At 39.1% G+C, this 18988-nt stretch overlaps 2 protein-coding genes across 2 annotated transcripts; one reads left to right on the top strand and one right to left on the bottom strand.

Moving 5' to 3' along the window:
- Positions 1–613: 613 nt before the first annotated feature.
- pnhd (pinhead) lies at positions 614–5933 on the bottom strand. Its single transcript, XM_072669354.1, has 7 exons — positions 5879–5933; positions 5361–5450; positions 4248–4387; positions 3739–4015; positions 2877–3058; positions 1711–1769; positions 614–764 (listed from the first exon to the last, which is right to left on the bottom strand). The coding sequence occupies exons 1-7, from the start codon at positions 5931–5933 to the stop codon at positions 614–616; spliced, it is 954 nt and encodes a 317-aa protein (XP_072525455.1).
- A 7149-nt stretch (positions 5934–13082) lies between these two features.
- LOC140545928 (serine/threonine-protein kinase NIM1) lies at positions 13083–17186 on the top strand. Its single transcript, XM_072668999.1, has 4 exons — positions 13083–13242; positions 13858–14160; positions 15364–15632; positions 15750–17186. The coding sequence occupies exons 1-4, from the start codon at positions 13182–13184 to the stop codon at positions 16509–16511; spliced, it is 1395 nt and encodes a 464-aa protein (XP_072525100.1). The 5' UTR covers positions 13083–13181; the 3' UTR covers positions 16512–17186.
- The last annotated feature ends 1802 nt before the right edge of the window (positions 17187–18988 follow it).

Below are 18988 nucleotides of genomic sequence, written 5' to 3'. Positions count from 1 at the left end.
ATTGTTAAATACACTTTCAATGAGACAGGATTCAGCATAACAGACCTAAAGACATTTTTTTTATTTACAAAATGATATTTACATATTTTACATATAATACAGGAACTGCCGCGAGAGGCCAAGTGTAATTATATAAGAGAGAACTATTTGTCCTGGACAAAAACGCATAGTATTAAAACAAAAACTCCTAAAAACCTAAACCAGTCATATTTCTTCTATTGTTCTTAGTTTTGATGTACAATTTTAGTAGTTTTAGAACATTGGCATTATGTAGAGGTTCTTTCAACTTTAATTGAATGGCATTATGATTTTAAAGTACCCATATTATATACATATTTACATTGAAGAGTGCAGTCAATTTATACGCTGTAGGAATATGGGTTATATATATAACCGGTCTATTTCTTTAGTTAATTTAACTTGAGTTGAATAAACTCTTAATGCAAAATGCTAAATTACAAAAATACGCAAAATATATATTTAAAAGTAAAACATCTAATAATTCTTTGGCTTTTTGTTTTTCTTTCTTGATTTTTGTCCATTTCCCTTTTTTTCAGCGTTCTCCTTTCAGTGACTGCGGTGGGTCAGGTGAGTCCGGCAGAGGTCGCTGTGGTTAAGATTGACAGAGGCAGGAGGTGATGGCGAGCACGGTGCGGGTTTGGCCGTGCTGGTTCAGGAACGTGTGGCTCTGGTAGCCCTGCGGCACGCACGCGCTGCCCTGACCCTCAGCCCACAGCAAGCACTCCGCTGAATCCGAGGCGCTCCTGCAAAAACAGAGAAGTGAAGAATGAGCGCCGAATATCTCCTCTTAAAACAGGCTAAGTGTGACTACAGGCAGACGATCTGAGCCATCAGTCTGTTGCAAATGTAAAGAAATGTTATTAAAGGTAGATACTTGCATGAAAACAATGAAACACTGTCACAGTTAAGATTAGATTAACACCAAAGGATGCAAAGACTTTCACTGATTAAAATCTGTACATAATTTCCCCACTAATCATTTATTCATATTCGTTTTCTTCATTTATATTCTTTTTCTTCTTCATGCCAAAATAACGTACACATTTGAAGTCAATTCAGTGTACCATTTTCTCAGTAATGCACTGAAACAGTTATTGGTATTTATTGCAATTATATGTATTTATACTTTATTATTAATATACTTATATACACCTATACAGTGCATCAGAATTCCTCTCTTTGCATGTCCAAGCTTAGAAAGCCACGGTCAGAGTGCAGGGTCAGTCGTGCTACAGCGCCCCTGGAGTAGAGAGGGTTAAGGGCCTTGCATAAGGGCTAAACATTAAGGGCAGCTCAGCGGGCCAATGTATCGAACCCACAGCTCTGTGAACTATATCCCAGTGCTCTTACCACCATAATAGCATATTAGACATATTAGTGTGCCAGAATATAACTTTAGGCTTTTTTTGTCTGTATGTTTCCCAAATAAAACAGAGGTTATGTGGTGGTGGAGGTGGTGGTGGGGTGTGGGGACCACCAGATGTAGTCGTAAATGATGGAAGAAGAACATTTGACTGTTTCTTGTGAGGATCAGTGCTTTGTATATAATCACAGACTTCATGAAGACATCTTTTGCAAAAGTCTCTCTTTACGTTAGCTTACATTAGGAATTAAGAATGTTTTGCCCTCCTTCTGTGATACTAGCACTTTGTTTACCATCTGTGTTATGTCAGCTGTTTTGAAGCGTACCTGAGAAGACAGCGGTTTCCTGAGGTGCAGCCTCCCAAACATCTCCCCACGTCTATTTCCTGCAAATTAGCAACACAAGAGAGAGAGAGGCAATCAGCTCACCACACGCTGCTAATATTCACTAGTCAACTTCAAACCCCAGGGGGGCAGAGCAGGCCTCTTAACATGCTAAGTGCTTTGATTTGGCACCTGCTGGGGCCATTTGTGATCCTCTCCTCACACCTTCTTGGAGCTGCCACAGATGGTCCACACGACTCTCGGAAAACTCAGAGAGGCAAGTACAAGTACTAAAGTGTGCTTTAGCTTAAACCGCAAGGCCCATAGTTCTATTCCTCACTATTCAAAACTACATAACTTACATATTAGTTTCACAGCAGTGAAGAAGATCATGTAGTTATCGGGTATTAAGTCTTTGGATGAGTAACTCAATAATAAGAAGGTAGTTTTAAAGTGGGAAATTGATGAAGTCAACTCAACAGCAGTGTTACAGTAAAATACAAACGCTAAACTGGCTTTAATTAGATACAAAGTCATGTAAGTCTAATTGCTTAAACTGGTGACTCTTATCTCCAAATATATATACTGGAGTAATTATATGGAAAATAGTGCTGAGCTGAGGGAGGAATTCAGGTCTTGAACATGTGCATTGTCTCTAAACCTAAAATTGACTTAAAATGTAGCAATCATTTTTACAGAACCTCAAATTTGAAGGGTGCAGTTGGGGGTGGAAAAAGTAAGATGTGGATTGTGTTTTAGGGGAAATGGATCATAGGCTTAACCTCTGTGTCTTGCAAATGGAGATCACTTGTTAGCCTTGACGAAAACCAAATTGAAATGACTAATTTCCTCATCAACCAGTAAGAGTTAATGTGAGTGTGAGGTCAGCCACCTACTCTCAGATAAGAAATGCCAGAAAAGTAACATTTCTGGTTTTATGAAGTCATACAGACACATCTTGAGAGATGAAGGACAAATTATTAACTTATTATTAACTAATAATTTGATGCTATTGTTGTAAATGAGAGTGGCCGTTTTCACCTTTGCCTTAACATAGGCTTACTGCCATCATCATCTAATACTCCTTAAGCTGTATGTTCTCTGTAGTTTTATCTTATTGCCTTTTATTGGTGTCTTTTACTGGTTTCAGCAGTTAAAACTAAACTCACCTTCAGCTTCTCTTCCTTGAGCCCTTCTTCATTGTACGTGATTTCGTAGTGATATTCCACGTATGGGATTCTGTAGCAGCCTTCTTTCATATCACACCCAGTCACTGTCTGAATCAGCTCTACTTTGTTCGGGGTGTCCACAAGAGCAGAATCGAATTTAGTCGGCACACAGGAAAAACCCTCTGTGGAGACAAACACAAAAGCATTTTATTACATTAACCTGAGTTATCATAATGAAATGTAATTACTTGGAGATGTCAATCAAACTGAATGTTCATGAGATCCTCAATAGACACCAGACAGAGCAATTACTTGGAAGCCAATGTTTGTTTGGCCTAAATGATTTGAAAGCCTAGATTCATAAAAATAAGGGTCCCTTATGGCTCAGTTACAGTGGATGGCTCTGTACGTAAGCACAGCTGATGCCTCAGTAGTGTGCAACCAGTTACCATAGACAGTAATTTAGACCAAATATTATAATGAACTTGAAAAAGGTAAGAACATGGACTCACAATACAATTACAGTGGAGGCCAATAGGGAATGGGTTTTGAGTCAACTGGTCTTAAAATGGTGTAAATTATTGTCCATACTAAATGAGTACAAGCTACAGTTTTGACAGATTGTGGTTAGGCTGAGAAATGCTGGAGTTTTCCTTTAAAGAATCAAACATTAAAGGGTTCCTTAGGCACCAATGATGGTTTTCTTTTATGACATCACTGTGAAGGATCATTTTGACCTATTTTGGTTAAAGAATGTTGGATTTCAAATCATTTAGGTCCTTTCAAACATTATGATCCAAACGCTAAATGCTGGAATTTGGGAAGTGGGCATAAATGGTTAATTTCCTCCTCCCTTGCTTACCTTGTTCACCCTTTGACCCTACACACTTCCCAACATCAATGACGGTCTCATATGGTGTTTCGAAGAAGTATGTCTTGAGGGATGGTGCACGGAGGCACCACATCACCTTGGCTTCACAGTGACAGTCCTCGATGATCTCAACCTCTCGCAGACCATCAAGAAGTAGCACTTTGTCCACTCGTGTCCCGGTGGGCTCACAGGTAGAGCTCATTCCGCATGATGGTGCACCACCACTAACGGGCCCAGAGTCTCGTGGTAGAGCCCCCAGCATTCTCATCTGACCAATGAAAGGCATCATAGTTTTAGCAAGTGGATAGGACCCATCTCTTGATCATAAAACACTGTATTAAATCACTTTAACCATGAAGAGTCTACACAATGCAATACTCTTAAATAGTCTACAGTTTTAAAGAGCCATTAAAGCCTTGCTTATTAATGTGTGTTTGTTGGAGGTTGGGAATTCAGCCATATCAGGTTGTTGGTAGACATATTGCTAGTGCTTCTGATACCTTTTTGTCTTTCAGGTAGTCCAGCATGGAGGAATATCTTGAGTAGCTTTGCATCCCAGCTTCAAAGGACGAAGGTCGTGATTGGCCACAGTGTGTCCTGCACATGCCCACATCCACATTCACTGGGCTGCCTGAGATATCTGATTAATGAAGCAAAGGTAAAAAAAAAACCCAACAACATTTAATATATGTTTGAGATAAGTTAATGACTTCAATCATTTTTGAATCATTTTCTAAATCTTCATTTAGATTTTTTTTTACTTTTAGACATTATGTAAATCTGGCAGTTGTTCTGTACATTGTGTCATGATATTTCAACATTTCATGACAAATGTACTAAAGGACCAATAGAAATGCTCCACAAATACTTGGAATAAAATATTATTATACTAAATTGTCTAAATGCTTTTTTTCTTCTATTGTAAATATACTACATAATCAGACATTTCTGAACTGTGTAGAGGATACAGTTATATTACATGTCTATTTTAAGAGTTGTGTCCCAAAATACATTAAATGGCATTTTAATACCATCTTTGCCCATTTTTACTAAGTTGTTGAGAGTCAACTTGCTTTATATATGGAATAATGACCAGTGCAATAAGGATTCCCTATTATCTTCCATTAGTAAAGTAAGATCTTTATCTGTAGTGCTTACTGGATCATTTCTATTGGTCCATTTATTGTAAAATGCTCCTACTATATAAAATGCAGCATGCATTTACAAACAATAGATCTCATTCACCAATATATTGCTAAGAACTTATTATTTTTGTTATTTACAAACTTAAATTTGTTCTTGAGAAAAGAACAAAAAAATTGATGTCAGATTTATGGTGTGTTTTAAACCAGAGAATTGGTTTAAAACATATAATAACAGCTATTCTGTTAGAATGATGAACAAATTCTAGATACAAAAACACTGGTGAAGATCTTTGAATCTTTGAGCCCCAGTGTTACAGAATTGAAATGATAAAAAAATGGAGAAACTTAAAAATATAAAAATAGCGTTTCAGTTTAATGGAAATGCCACAAATGTAGCATTAAAGCAGTTATTCCTGGGATAGGCTCATAGGGGGCACTATGACACTAGGCCCCTATATTGGTCTTTACCTTTTCCTATGTAGATGAAGTGACTCTGGCGTCTGCAGCATGCTCTCTCTGCAAAGAGGTTCCTTGCATGCTTGTTCAACACGGCTGTCGCTGAAAGACACACAAAAACACACTTAAATACATTTAGTTACAGCTCCAAACATATAGCCATTTGGAATTTCTTAAAGGCAGTGTAAATGTTTAGCTCCATTTAGATGTACAGTAGATATGTATTCTGAACAGTATCTAAATATCTTGCTTGGGCCTTGCTTGACCTTATTAAGTTCCCTAGTTTATTTCCAAACCCTGTCTATGATCAGTTACATTCATATTAAGAACTATTTGACATTTAAAACAGTTAAAACATTGGTCCCAAGTAATCAAAGCACTAGACATTTTTGAAAAGACTGGTAATTAGATAGTCACTCCGTCCCAACTGAGTTAAAAAAGCACAAATGCACTGGTCATCTTTAAGTGAAAGTTTGAAGGCAGAAGTAAGAGGATGTAAAAGAAGGTAAAAGTGAGTGGACATTACTTACAACTCCGATGACACAGGCAGAGCAGGAGGAACACACCCAGTGGCAGCATATCCATAGCAATACTCACTCCTTAGTGTTCGTGTTCTTTCACACTAACCACACACACACACTGCTGCTTCACTGCCTTCACTGACTATACCTTCTGTCCTCCCTCATGGGGATATATATACTCTGTTGTCTTCTGGCCACAAATGTCTCTGGTTAAATGCTCCCCGCTGGTGCTAAATGAAAGGCCAGAAGAAGTAATCAAATTTCCATCACTCTAATGCCTGGTGTTAGGCGGGGGCCACATCAAAGCTCAAAGAGAACGCCTTCTACTGAAGTACCTGCAGAGCTTTTCACCTCCAAAGGCAAGTTCCCCCTTGTTTCGGGGTGCGAGATCTCCATGGGGCACCGTGTCGCTCAAGCCCATCCTTTCTCTAATGAACTGCTTAAGAGGCTTTGAGGCTCTAAGTATCTCTCATTGGAAGGTATTAATCATCTTTTATCTCGGGAGGAAAGTGTTTAACACCTCCGCTTCAAGCAAAACGCAAGTAAACTGGTAGGGCTCAGCCCCCTCCTGTTGAGGAGAGCAGCACCTTGGTGTTTATTCAGCACGAGCCAAATGGTGTGTGTAAGTGAGAGAGGGAGAGAGAAACAGAAAAACAGAGATAGAGGTCAAAGCAACATACACTCATACAGACATCTCCACTTTCTTGCTCTTACTTTGTGATGGAGTCATTGAGCAGTGTCAGGAAGGAGAAGGGTCTTATTGGAGATCATATTGACATTAGAATGCCTATAGATCGCAGCCCGACTTGCAGGAGCATTACTCAACCCAGAAGGTCCTGTTTTTTTGTTTAGTGTGCTGATGTATTGATGTATTGACAACTTGCAGAGATCAGATAAGGTTCTCATAGAGGGTTATGTTAAGGTTCTTGGGAAGGGTAAGTGTTTTGAGTTGACTGGTTTTCTGTGCGTACACTGCACTGTATAATGTAAATGTTGAGCTGCACCAAAGTACCAAACCACAGTCACAAACAGTTAACCCCTTAAAATGCCTATGGCCTGTTGGCAGGCTGAAAGCGTAATTACAAACCTTCACAAACCACCAGTTTGTACAGAAGTCCCTGTAGTTACTGCATAATATGCCTTAGTTTGTCATAACCTTTCTGCGTTAAGGGGTTAGTATAATTGGCTTCTGCAAGTGTATACAACTCCAGAAAGGCTTAATAAAATAATTAAATAGTGCTGTATCTGTATCTGTACTGAAAAAAAGTTCTAGGAAGCAGTAAGAGATTGTATCCAGGATATTGTATATATACAAATACACAAAGCTTTACCTATTAGATCTATATCCAACCAGTTATAATATAAGAAGGAGGCAACCAAAGGTTTTAGAAATGAGCATATTATTAGCCAAAACAGTTATTACTCTATCATGGAAAAACTAAATTTCTAAAACTCTGCCATCTGAGGTAGTCATTCATCCTTTTACAATATCTGGGGTTCATTTATATGTTTGGAACTATGTTTGAATGGGATCACCTGAAGCTAGATTAGCAGCCCTCTGCAATATCAAGAAAAAAACAAACATCTTAATTTTTGTACATTGAAGTAATGTTTCAAATGGTAGATTTGGTAGATTTGGTAGATAGTAGATTTTTGGTAGTGTAACATTTGTATTATCCTCTGTAGTTTCTGTTCACGTGTCATGTATCTTACTAATTTGTTTCAAAGTTTGCTGCTATTAAAGTACTGCTATTAAAAGCACTGTATAAATAAACTTGACTTGACCTGATTTAAGCTATACATGGACATATATAAACTGTTTATCTCAAAGTTGAGGTTGAGAGGTTAAAATGTCTAAATAACGTTTGCTGGAATTTACTGTTTAGTTAAATTTCCTTCCCAAAAAGGTCAGGTATATAATATTAAAAATGAAATTAACTTGCCTAAAACTTTGTAGTTGAGTATATATTATGCAAGTTCAATTAAAGTACGATGATATGATACCTACATTAATGTCTAAGCTACAATACCCTACAGATGCAGCAGATAGATGCTGAAAAGGTCGGCAACATTGAAATTTTTTTTATTTTAATTTTTTTATTCCTATATTCCTCTAAAGAACCCTAAATTGGTTCTTAAATGAACTGCAATTTGTTTATAGATGCTATAGCTCCAAAGAATCCATTTTGGTACCAAAGTGTACATGGAAAAACTGAATTAGCTGGTACAGTTCACAGTTTAGTTTACAGTTTGTCTCAAGTACAGCTGCTATACCAAAGATATCATCTGGTTGCACTTGTATGCCTTTGAAATGATCAATTACTCTAATTGTATTAGGTTATAGATTAGCTTGATTGCACAAAATGCCGACACCATTAAGGAAACTATGACATGATACTCATTTCCCAGTCCACCTCACTTCTGTAGGTGTATTCAGCCATTACTGACCTCAGTTTCTGTCCTTTGATGTTCTGCCTTCATCCTCCTGAGCCATTTCCACCTTACTCACTGTAATGATTGATCTTTTATTACACCTTTACCTTGTCTCACACACAAAGACACGGTCAAGAAAGCATGTAAATGACACCCAATCATTAACTTCAGCTAATCATGTGTGTCACTTGCATGAAGCGCCATTATGAACTTAATAGGATTATAGCAGACTACTGGAAACATCTTTAATGAGACTCATGAATTCCAATTATGTTGAGCATATGCAAGGGAAATGGTGAATCTTTGAAGGCCTTTTAAACTTCAGGAAAGGCTATTTGCAATGCATTATGGCCTGGTCCTGAAATCAACAACCTTTCCATGATAATAGAATAAGGGTCTGTATGTAGCTTTTGATCTGTGGAAGTCCTTCAAAGGTGGGGCAACTTCAATTATGAAACAGTTCCAGATGCACATAAATCGACACGCCAAAGCTGTGTAGCATCTATTAGGGTTTCAAATACACCCAAAATTCAGCTCCTCTAAAGAATTTACACTCTACATTTTCTGAGATCACATTGTATTTGACTGATTATGGCCAGTTTAATTTTTTTCTGTATGCTTTTTTTTTATTGTTCTGGACATAATTTAATCTGTATCATATACATGCATGTGAAAAAGTTAGGACACCTCATGAAAGCCTTTGTCTTTTTAAAAATGTTTTTAACCCAGAAAGGTTTATTACACACAGCCTATTGCTCAGTTACTACAAGGTCTTCTGTACAAACTGGTGAGGCAATTCAGTGGGCTATAGGCTGTTTTATAGAGTTAAAATTATTAAAATGTATTTAATTTATAAAATGTAATTGATAGAAATGTAAATCTATTGTGAGAAAAAAAATAGCACACCCTATGCCCTAAAAGCTGGTATTTCCCTTGCTTGGCAGAAATACCTTCAGTTAAACGTTTCCATTTTCTATAATGATCTACCAGTCTCTGACATCAACCTTGATGCAGAATTCTTTCAGCTGTGTGAGGCACTTTGGCTTTTAGAGAAATTATCTTACATTTTCCTAGAGCGTCCTCTTTAGAATAAAGAATTTCTATTGGATTCTGAGAGCTATCCAGGCCCTACTGCAAAAAAAAAACAGCCCTGACATTTTCACCTCCGTGTTTCACTCTTAATATTGGTTCTCGTGCTCAAATGCTGTGTCTGGTTTACGCCAAACATGTCCTCTGTTTTTAAATGTGTCCAAATAATTCAATTTTGGATTTATTTGTCCAAAGCACATTGTTCCAGATGTCCTGGTCTTAGTCTAGGTGTCCTCTGGAAAAAGTTTTTCTTGCTTAGGCATTTTTCGATGACAAGGGTTTCCCCCACCTCCCATAAAAATCAAACATGTGTGGTCTCTTTTTGATGGTAGATGCTGTACCACATCAGCTGTTTGTGCATTTTGTGTTTGCTGTTGGACTGAACTTGCTGGGACGTCCTGACCTGGCCATGTTGGCAGTTGTACTTTAAGTTGTACTTTATTTCTGTATTCTGAGATCTTCTGAAATCCCTGCTCAGACTCATCAGCATCTACAACATGCTTTCTGAAAGCATCCGAAAGCTTTTTGGCTCCCCCACTTTACCAATCAAGAGCAAACCAAAATAAATGTCAAGGGTTTAAATAAGACAGGTTTCTCCAAAATTAGGTTCTAATCATCTGCTGCACCTGATTCTAAATATAGACATTTTACATAGTAATAAATGTGAGTGGGGGGGGGGGGGGGGGGGGGTACAAAACAGAAATTTTATTGGTTACATTTTTACAAATAATATAAAAGGCATTATTTCAATTGTATGTGTTTAGTTATATTATCTCCCAATATTTTTCATGTAAAGTTCAAATATCCATATGTCAAGTGTCAAGTCAAGTGGGTTTTTATTGTAATTTCAACTACATACAGAGTACACAGTGAAATGAAACGGTCCTCCAGGACCATGGTGCAACATAGACACAGTGAATACAGAACACAAGTGCAACGCAGAGTGCATGGAACAGTGTGTGTGCATGGAACAGAAAAACCATCACTTCAGTCTCTGGAGTTGAGAAGTCTGATGGCTTGGGGGAAGAAGCTATTGCAGAGTCTGGTCATGTTGGACCGGATGCTGCGGTACCTTCTTCCTAAAGGCAGGAGGGAGAACAGTCTGTGTGAAGGGTGGGTGGAGTCATTCACAATGCTGGTTGCTTTGCGGATGCAGCGGGCAGTGTAAATGTCCATGATGGAGGGAAGAGAGACTCCGATGATCCTCTCAGCTGTCCTCACAATATGCTGGAGGGTCTTGCGGATACGTTGGAGGGTCTATATGTTTAAATATAAATATATGTCTATACGTTTAAAAATATTTAAAAAGACAAAGGTTTTCATTGGGTGTTCTAACTTTTCCACATTTTCCACATTCACAGTGGCCATGTGAATTGTAAATAGTAGGCACAACATGTGGCAACAGTATTTAAAAAACAGTATATAGTAGCCTATAGGTATAGAGCTATAGTTCAGTGGATTGCGCTTAAAAATAGTGTGTAGGTTCCTCCAGTTGAGTTATACACTGATCACACATAACACTACCACCTGCCTAATATTGAGTAAGTCCCCCTTGTGCCACCAGAACTAATCTAAGCATTCAAGGCATGAACTACACATCTGAAGGTGTTCTGTGGTATCTTGTACCAAGACGTTAGTAGCAGATCCTGTAGGTTCTGAGGTGGAGCTTCCATGGATTGCATTAATCAGCCTTAGTTGCCCATGACCCTGTCACAGATATACAGGTGGTTCCTTTCTTGAACCACTTTTGGTTGGTACTATCCACTGTATACCGGAAACACCCTACAAAACCTGGCTGATGTTTTGTAGATTCTCTGACCCAGTAGCACTTTGGCCCGTGTCTACATTGCTCACGTGACCTTAAATGAAGATAATGTTTTTTTACTTCACATATTACAATATTTGCTGAGATATAGGCTGATCAGTGTATTATACACTTATTATACAGGTTGCAGGTGTAAAGGTATTAACCTTTTAAATGGACTCCTCCCTCTCAGTCTGCAGTAGGATTATCCGTGAGTCAACTACTGAGTGTTCCGCACGTGCGCTCTCACTAATACACACCACACGTGCACTGTAATACATTCAATGCTCAGTCAGAAAAATTAATGAGGCCTTAGCCTACTGTGTATGGGTGAGTGAGACATGCACTGTCTCATCATCTGCGCTGGCAGACGTCTGACATTAATGTCTTGTGGACTCATTTTGTCCTTCAGCTGGAGTATTCCTCTGATAGCTCAGCCTTTATAACCCATTAGAGTCAATTTGGACGGTCATTCCTGTTTTACTACTTGCACATTTTTGTTAAATGTGGGATAAAGGCCCATACATGTCCACTATATATAAGCACCTATATATAATATTAATGAATCCAACATTAGCAGAGAATGGCCAAACTGGTTGGAGATGACAGAAAGGCTACAGTAACTCAGATAACTATTCATCACGTACAATGGAGATCAGAAAAGCATCTCAGAGTGCACAACACATTAAATCTGGAGGTAAAAGGGCTGAAGACCATGTCAGGTTGTGCTTCTGTCATTGAACACTGGCTCACTGCATGACATCACTGGTCTGATAAAACTCAATTTCTGCCAAGGCACACCAATTTAGATCAGAATAGGGCCCACATAGCATGAATCCATAGAACCAGCCTGCCTTATGACAACAGTCCAGTCAGGTGGAGGTGGTATAACGGTGTAAGGAATGTTTTCTTGGCACACTTTGGGGTCGGTAAAACCAATCAATCATCATTTAAGTGCCACAGCCTATTTAGGTATTGTTGCTTGACCATGTGCAATGGCAACTTCCAATATAACAATGCACCTTGTCACAAGGCAATAGTCTGAAAATAGTTTCATGAACATGACAAGGTGTTCAGTGTTCTTCAGTGGCCATCTCAGACACTAGATCTAAATTCAGAAGAACATTTTTGGGATGTGGTAGAATAGGGATAATCATGTTAACAATTACCACAAACAAGTGGGGAAATGGAGGCAGTTCTGAGAAAGTCCCTACATAATATTAATGATATATATATATATATGGCAAATGGATATTTATGGCAAATAAATATATTTGTCCTTTAGTAGGAAGATTTATCATTAAATCTTCAAAAAGCCTTTAGTCCTAACAACCTAGGTCTTGATTTTCTTTTTTCCAACAAAGTCAGGAATTTTAGTAAATGTTGAATTGATGTAGCAAAATACAAATGAACACACAAACACACACAAAAGACACACATTGACCTTCATTTCGTTTCCCTACTGACCCAGAGGGCCTGCAGTAGACAGTAGACAATGAGAATCCATAATCCTATCACTGTCTGTGTGAATGATTGACAGCCATATGTGTTGGTGAAACATGTGGCTAGTCTACAGGTCAGTTCAGAAGCTCTGTCATCTGGATTAGACAAGCTTGAGACCTCAGACCTGTAGGAGTGGGGGGAAACATTCTGCGGCAGAGGAATACAGGCGAGTGTGGATGTGGACGGATGGGTAAGAGTGTGTGTCCTGCTACAGAGAGGCTGTGCTCAGACACATCGCTCTGAAGGGGACAGCAGATACTCTGAAGGAACGCAACAACTTTTTGCTGAGAGGATATTGAGAATTTTTGAGAGTTCTAAACACGTTTTCACCAAGGATGTGATTTGGAATTTGGGGAAAAAAAAGGTCTTTACAGAAGGTGTTCAACGGCAGCTGCGGACGGAAGATTATCAGTGACCAGTGATTTATGAAAGTGAGCACTATAGCCTGACTGACGTACAGACTGACCTAGAAGCAAGCCTGCCATGCTTCTGAACAGGAATAAGAATCGCAATCCAAAGAAGAATGAGAAAAGACAGCTACTCTGTAAGCAAATATATTCAACTTTTGCTTTGCTATGTTATTCATATGTAATTACACATTTAATAACATTGAGTTACACAGAATTACATTAACACCTGAGCCCCCGACTGTTTTAGCTTTGTGTTGATGTCAAAAATGATGGCAAAAGCTGTAAAGGGTGGTTTATCTTTCTGCAAATGTTCCAGTTCAAACAAGTTCAGTTCATCTACTTAGAAAACAAATGTAGTATGAGGTAAAATGTTACAATCCAGGGTTCCTGTTCCAGGTGAGAAATTGAGAAAATGAGAATATTGAAATATACCATCCACTACTTTAATCATTGGTGATCACAGATATCTGATAACATATAGAGTTTAAATACTGTGATATACCTTAATTTATTTTATTTAGGTTGCCTTAATTTTTATACCTTTTTGAATGTGGACCCACACTCATAAATCCATCATTTATAAACATTCATATTAATTTCATCATTTTAAACAAATAAGTTGTTAGCTAAGCAATTCTCTTTGACAGCATGTATAATAAACCCTTCCAGCACAATGTTCCTTTTCATTCACTAGTACCAACATTAGCATTTCTCACCGTGTCTCCTACATCCTCATTCTGTCTCCCCAGGGAAGGTGGCTCAACAGACCATGCCATCCCACTGCAGAGAGATCATTCCCCAGCTAGCCTGGCAAGAGGAGGCCCGGATGAAGGAATTGACAAGGGGGAAAGTACTGGAGATAGGAGAAGACCCCTTAGAGCCACAGGCCAAACGCACAGCGTTCGCGCAGGCAGTGCATGACCTCACCCACTCAGAGAGAGTGATCAATGACCTGACCTTTGGCCGCCGCATCGGCTTGTACGAGCTGCGTGGGGAGATTGGCAGCGGGAACTTCTCCCAGGTCAGACTGGGCATCCACGACCTCACCAAAGGTATCCGAAAGCATTACTGTTGTGATCTTCATTGGAAAATGGATTCATTCATCACAAACTGACTGTTTAGTTGAAGTTGGCTTTTTTAACCATGTGTATTAATATTTCAGGATGTTTTTACACTTTTCCCGGATATCAACTACCAGGACTGATTCTGGGCTTGTTTAGAGGAGGGGCTCATTACTTCTAGTTTGTTTCACACAGAATAATTCAATTCGAACTCTAGATCAATTGCACAATTTCAAACTTCACTTTTCTGCTTGCATTTGTGCTAAATGTGTGCAAAGAACATGACTTTCTGAAGAGCAGGAACACCTGCAAACAAGCAGCCAGTCTTGTAGAAGAAGGTTTTTAGCCATGTAGGAGGAACGCTGCCATGTACAGAAACGCTGCCATGTGTTTGGGCTCCATGTTATGACACTGGGCCCCACAACTCTAACAATTCTGCCCAAATACTCAATTAATAGATTTGTCAGTCACAGGCCCTTAGAAGCATCCATATGTTTTCAACCCATATGGTCAGGATCTTTCACATGTACAGAGTCCGCTTGAGGCAAACGCCTAAACACTAGAGATCTGTTCTGTTGACCATTCCTGGGCTCGAAAACAGCTTTTACCCTTGACCAAATGTACCGAACGCTCCAGGGTGCGGAAAAAAACTCCTATTGTTTCATTAAATTTAAATAGTAAGTCAACAGAAAGCAAGACACATTCTTCATCTGTGAACTTAAGGACAGTAATCATTGTAGATCTCCTGGACCCTCATTCTTTATATTTTGTAGGAAGCCATTAGGTAAGAGGTAAAATGGTCTACCAATTGAAGAGACAAAATTACATTTGAAAATGATTATACTAATTGTTTATATAGGTCTCTATTATTTACACTGTGACATTACATTAGCATGTCATATTTACAGCATTTGGTTTACGTTCTCCAGAGAAACCTGCAGTTGAGGCATGTTATACAGGCAGCATTAGGAGTCTTGCCCAAAAACTATTACTGGTGTGTGTGGTACACTTGCCCGGTTTGGGAATCAAACCCTAGTCTGCCACTGGGAGGGTAGTGTTGTTACCCTCTACGCTACACCACCTACACTGCCACCAACTACATTACTTTTGTCAAGTTCATACCCCGACTCTCTGGCATTTGTCATTTTTCTCATCCGCAACCCATTCCTTTCTGTTTCTTCTCTAATTTAAAAGAGCGGGTTGCTGTCAAAATCCTGGACAAGGTGCGTCTGGACAGGCACTCCCAGAAACTGTTCTCCTCTGAGATCAGCAGCATGGAGAAACTGTCACATCCCAACATTGTGCGCTTGTACGAGGTAGTGGAGACCTTCCGAAGACTGCATCTGGTGATGGAGTATGCCGCCGGAGGTGAGCTATACTCCAGGATCTCCACCAGGGGGCGACTGTCTGACATGGAAAGCAAACTTGTGTTCTCTCAGATCCTGTCTGCAGTCAGGCACATGGTAAGTGCTTTGAGTGACTTTTTGGATACAGTCTGATAATCATATGAGGTTCAGTCACAGACAATATCTTTAGAATTGTTAATTTTCTAACTTAATCTCTGTGTAATCCAAACTCAGCATGACAACAACATCATCCACCGTGACCTGAAGGCTGAGAATGTGTTTTACACAGCCAGCTTCACTGTCAAGGTGGGCGACTTTGGCTTCAGCACTGAGTGCCAGCCCGGCCAGATCCTGACCACTTTCTGCGGCTCTCCACCCTATGCGGCACCTGAGCTCTTCAAAGACAAGGGCTATGTGGGACCCTTTGTGGACCTCTGGGCTCTGGGCATACTGCTCTACTTCATGGTCACAGCCACATTCCCCTTTAGTGGAACCAGCCTGAGCAAGCTGAAGCTGTGCATCCTTCAGGGTGCCTATGTCATCCCTCCATACGTCCCTGTTCCCTGCCAGAATGTCATCAGGGGCCTCCTCAGACAGGTACCTGCAGACAGATCCTCCTTGACCAAGGTCATGTCCAGCATCTGGCTAAAGGATGTGGAGTATCTTCAGGCATACTCTCCTGCCCTGCCCACACCAGAGCATCTTGCAGACTCCTCACAGGTGCTCAGCGCAGATGAGCAGGCAGTCAAGGCAGTACTTGAGGAGCTGGGAATCACAGAGATCCACCTCAAGAACAATGCGCAGCTAGACTGCCGGAGCCCTTTAACTGGAGTGTACCGCATTGTCCTGCACCGCGTCCAAAGGAGAAGCACCGTGGAAGCAGTGGGGTACACTAGCCTATACCCAAATAACTTCCAGCATAGGTTGCGACGCTGGTCCCACCCAACTATGGCTTTCAAGAAACAGGACCACTCTTTGGTCTGTTCTATTCTGTGAAGGCACTGCAGGAAATGACTGGATCTTTCTAAAATCTCAAGTTAAAGCATCTGAAGAGACACAGGCATTGCAAAGAAATTTATTGATGCAGATTAATGTGAACCAATATGAACCAGCTATTCATACCTGCAGTGACCATCATTTAGGAGCCCTGCTGACATCCACTGAAACCTGAAGACTGTGAAGATGGTGGACACCTCAAGCTACACGATTGTCAATGATTGTACCTTTTTGCCATTCCTTCACATTAATTGATTTTAAAAATGTGGCAGCTTCAGTAAAAGCTCCACTTGAAGAAGCTGAATTGATTGAATTATCTAAACTTCATTTTGCTGGTGCCATTTTGTTATTATGCCAATATATCTAAAAAAGGGGAGTGGTGCTGACAAGTAAGGATAATAAAGACATTAAAAATTAAAAAATTAAAAAAACTAATCCCAGTTTCAGAACTGCCAAATAGCTTATCTTGGTGACCTAGATTTTTTCCCATTGACTCATCATTAGGCCCACACCTGCTCACTTAAACTATTAACTATATACACAAATACTGCATCTTATCATGTAGTAGCATGCATTGCCCTTGTGAGTGATGCTCTGGATATATTTATGTACATCCATACCATCAATGTAACTAATCTGTGATTTATTAATAAATTAATATGTGGCATATACTATATGGCATTTATGGCCATTTATGTACATTATATGTCTTTTTGATTCATCTTTGTGTTTTAAATGGATTCTAAAACTATAACCGCAAAGTATGTGTTAAATGTTTGATGTATTAACACCAATTTAAATTATTTATTTATGAAAAATATATACCATATATTATATATTATAGAATTTATCTTTTCTACATTTTGTTTAAAATGTAAAAATGTATGCAATTAAGTACAAAGTATATGTATACTGATTTTCCTTCATGTTTTTTGTGACATTTTGTCTGGTGACCTGAAATCCAATAATGTGACTCAAATGTGAAAATGTAACAAAGTTCACTTCTTGTGGTAAAAAAAAGTAAACATCCAGATTCAATAATAAATACAAAGTGAAGTGTGTGGTTTTCTGACTCAAGTTCCTCCTGCCTGCAGAGGGCAGAATATCCTTAGATTAGCAGTATTCTCTGTTCCAAAGGACTTTAAAAGCTGTATTTTTACCTTTCATGAATTTAATCAGATCAACATACAGCACATGAGCTGCTGGGCCTGCACCATTACAAATGGTTTAAAGAGTTTCAGCTCTTGAGCCAAGTCCCAGATCTTGGCTCAAGTCCCAAGTCAAATTCAGAGTCAACACAGGCAAGTCTTAAACCAAGTCCTGAGGTAGGAAAGGCAAGTCTCCAGTCAAGTCCTGACTCAACATAGGAGCGTCCAGTCAAGTCCCAAGACAACCGCAGCAAGTCTAAAGTGGCTACAGGTAAGTCTCAAGTGCAGTCTTAAACTTTGAGTCCTAAACCAGTCACTATAAATTCTTCAGCAAATTTAACGGTATGAAAACACTGTTCACCAAAAGGAATGTATTATGGCATATTTATAGCAAAGCTTATGATGTTAGTATGGTAACTTATTAAACTGGTAGCATCAGATGGTTCACATCAAAAGTAACTCAACAACACATGAAGAAAGTAAAAAAAAAACAATTTAACCTCAAAACAATAATAATAATAATAATAGTAATAATAATAATAATTATTATTATTATTAAGGTTTGGGGAGAAAGCTTGATGTGTAATCTCTGATTACTGACATTTAAAAAAAAAAGCTTTATTAATTTACCCTGATTAAACCTTTAGCTAGCTAGCTAGCAACTGCAGAGTGTTAGATAACTACCAGTGTGACACTAATTTTTCTAAAACTGTGTGTTTCTTCGGTTGTTGACTAACATGTCACACTAATTTAAACTCATTTGAAATGTTTTTGATTTTCTCTATCATTTAAAGTCTGCAGTTGCTCTGTACATTGCGTAAATACTAAATGATCAGACCAATAGAAATGCTCTAAAATGACTAAAATCAGTTTACATTGACTTCCATTGAAAGTCAAAAAGGTTTTTTCCTTCTCCTGTAAAGTTGCTGTTTTGGAACTACCTGTTTTTCGTTGGACAGCGACACATCACCATCATGATTTCCATCTAAATATATACACTGTTGGGCCCTTGAGCAAGGCCCTTTACCCTCTCTGCTCCCCGGGCGCTGGAGTTGGCTGCCCACCGCTCTGGGTGTGTGTGTGTACTCACTGCCCCTAACACATGTGTGTGTGTGAGTGTGTGTTCACTACCAGATGGGTTAAATGCGGAGGACACATTTCGCTGTACACTGTACAGTGACAAATACGTGCACCTTTACCTTTTTACCTTTACCTTTACATAGTCCAGGCAGATCATGCTGCCACATTCAGTCTGCTCGAATGCTGCAACCACTGTGGACAGAAAAAAAACTGCAAATGTGTATGTTTTACAAATTAATTTGCTGATGT

Source organism: Salminus brasiliensis, chromosome 23 (genome assembly GCF_030463535.1).
Source record: "Salminus brasiliensis chromosome 23, fSalBra1.hap2, whole genome shotgun sequence".
Lineage (NCBI taxonomy): Eukaryota > Metazoa > Chordata > Actinopteri > Characiformes > Bryconidae > Salminus > Salminus brasiliensis.
The sequence above is the reverse complement of the archived record's forward strand: the minus strand, read 5'-3'. Positions and strand labels throughout refer to the sequence as shown.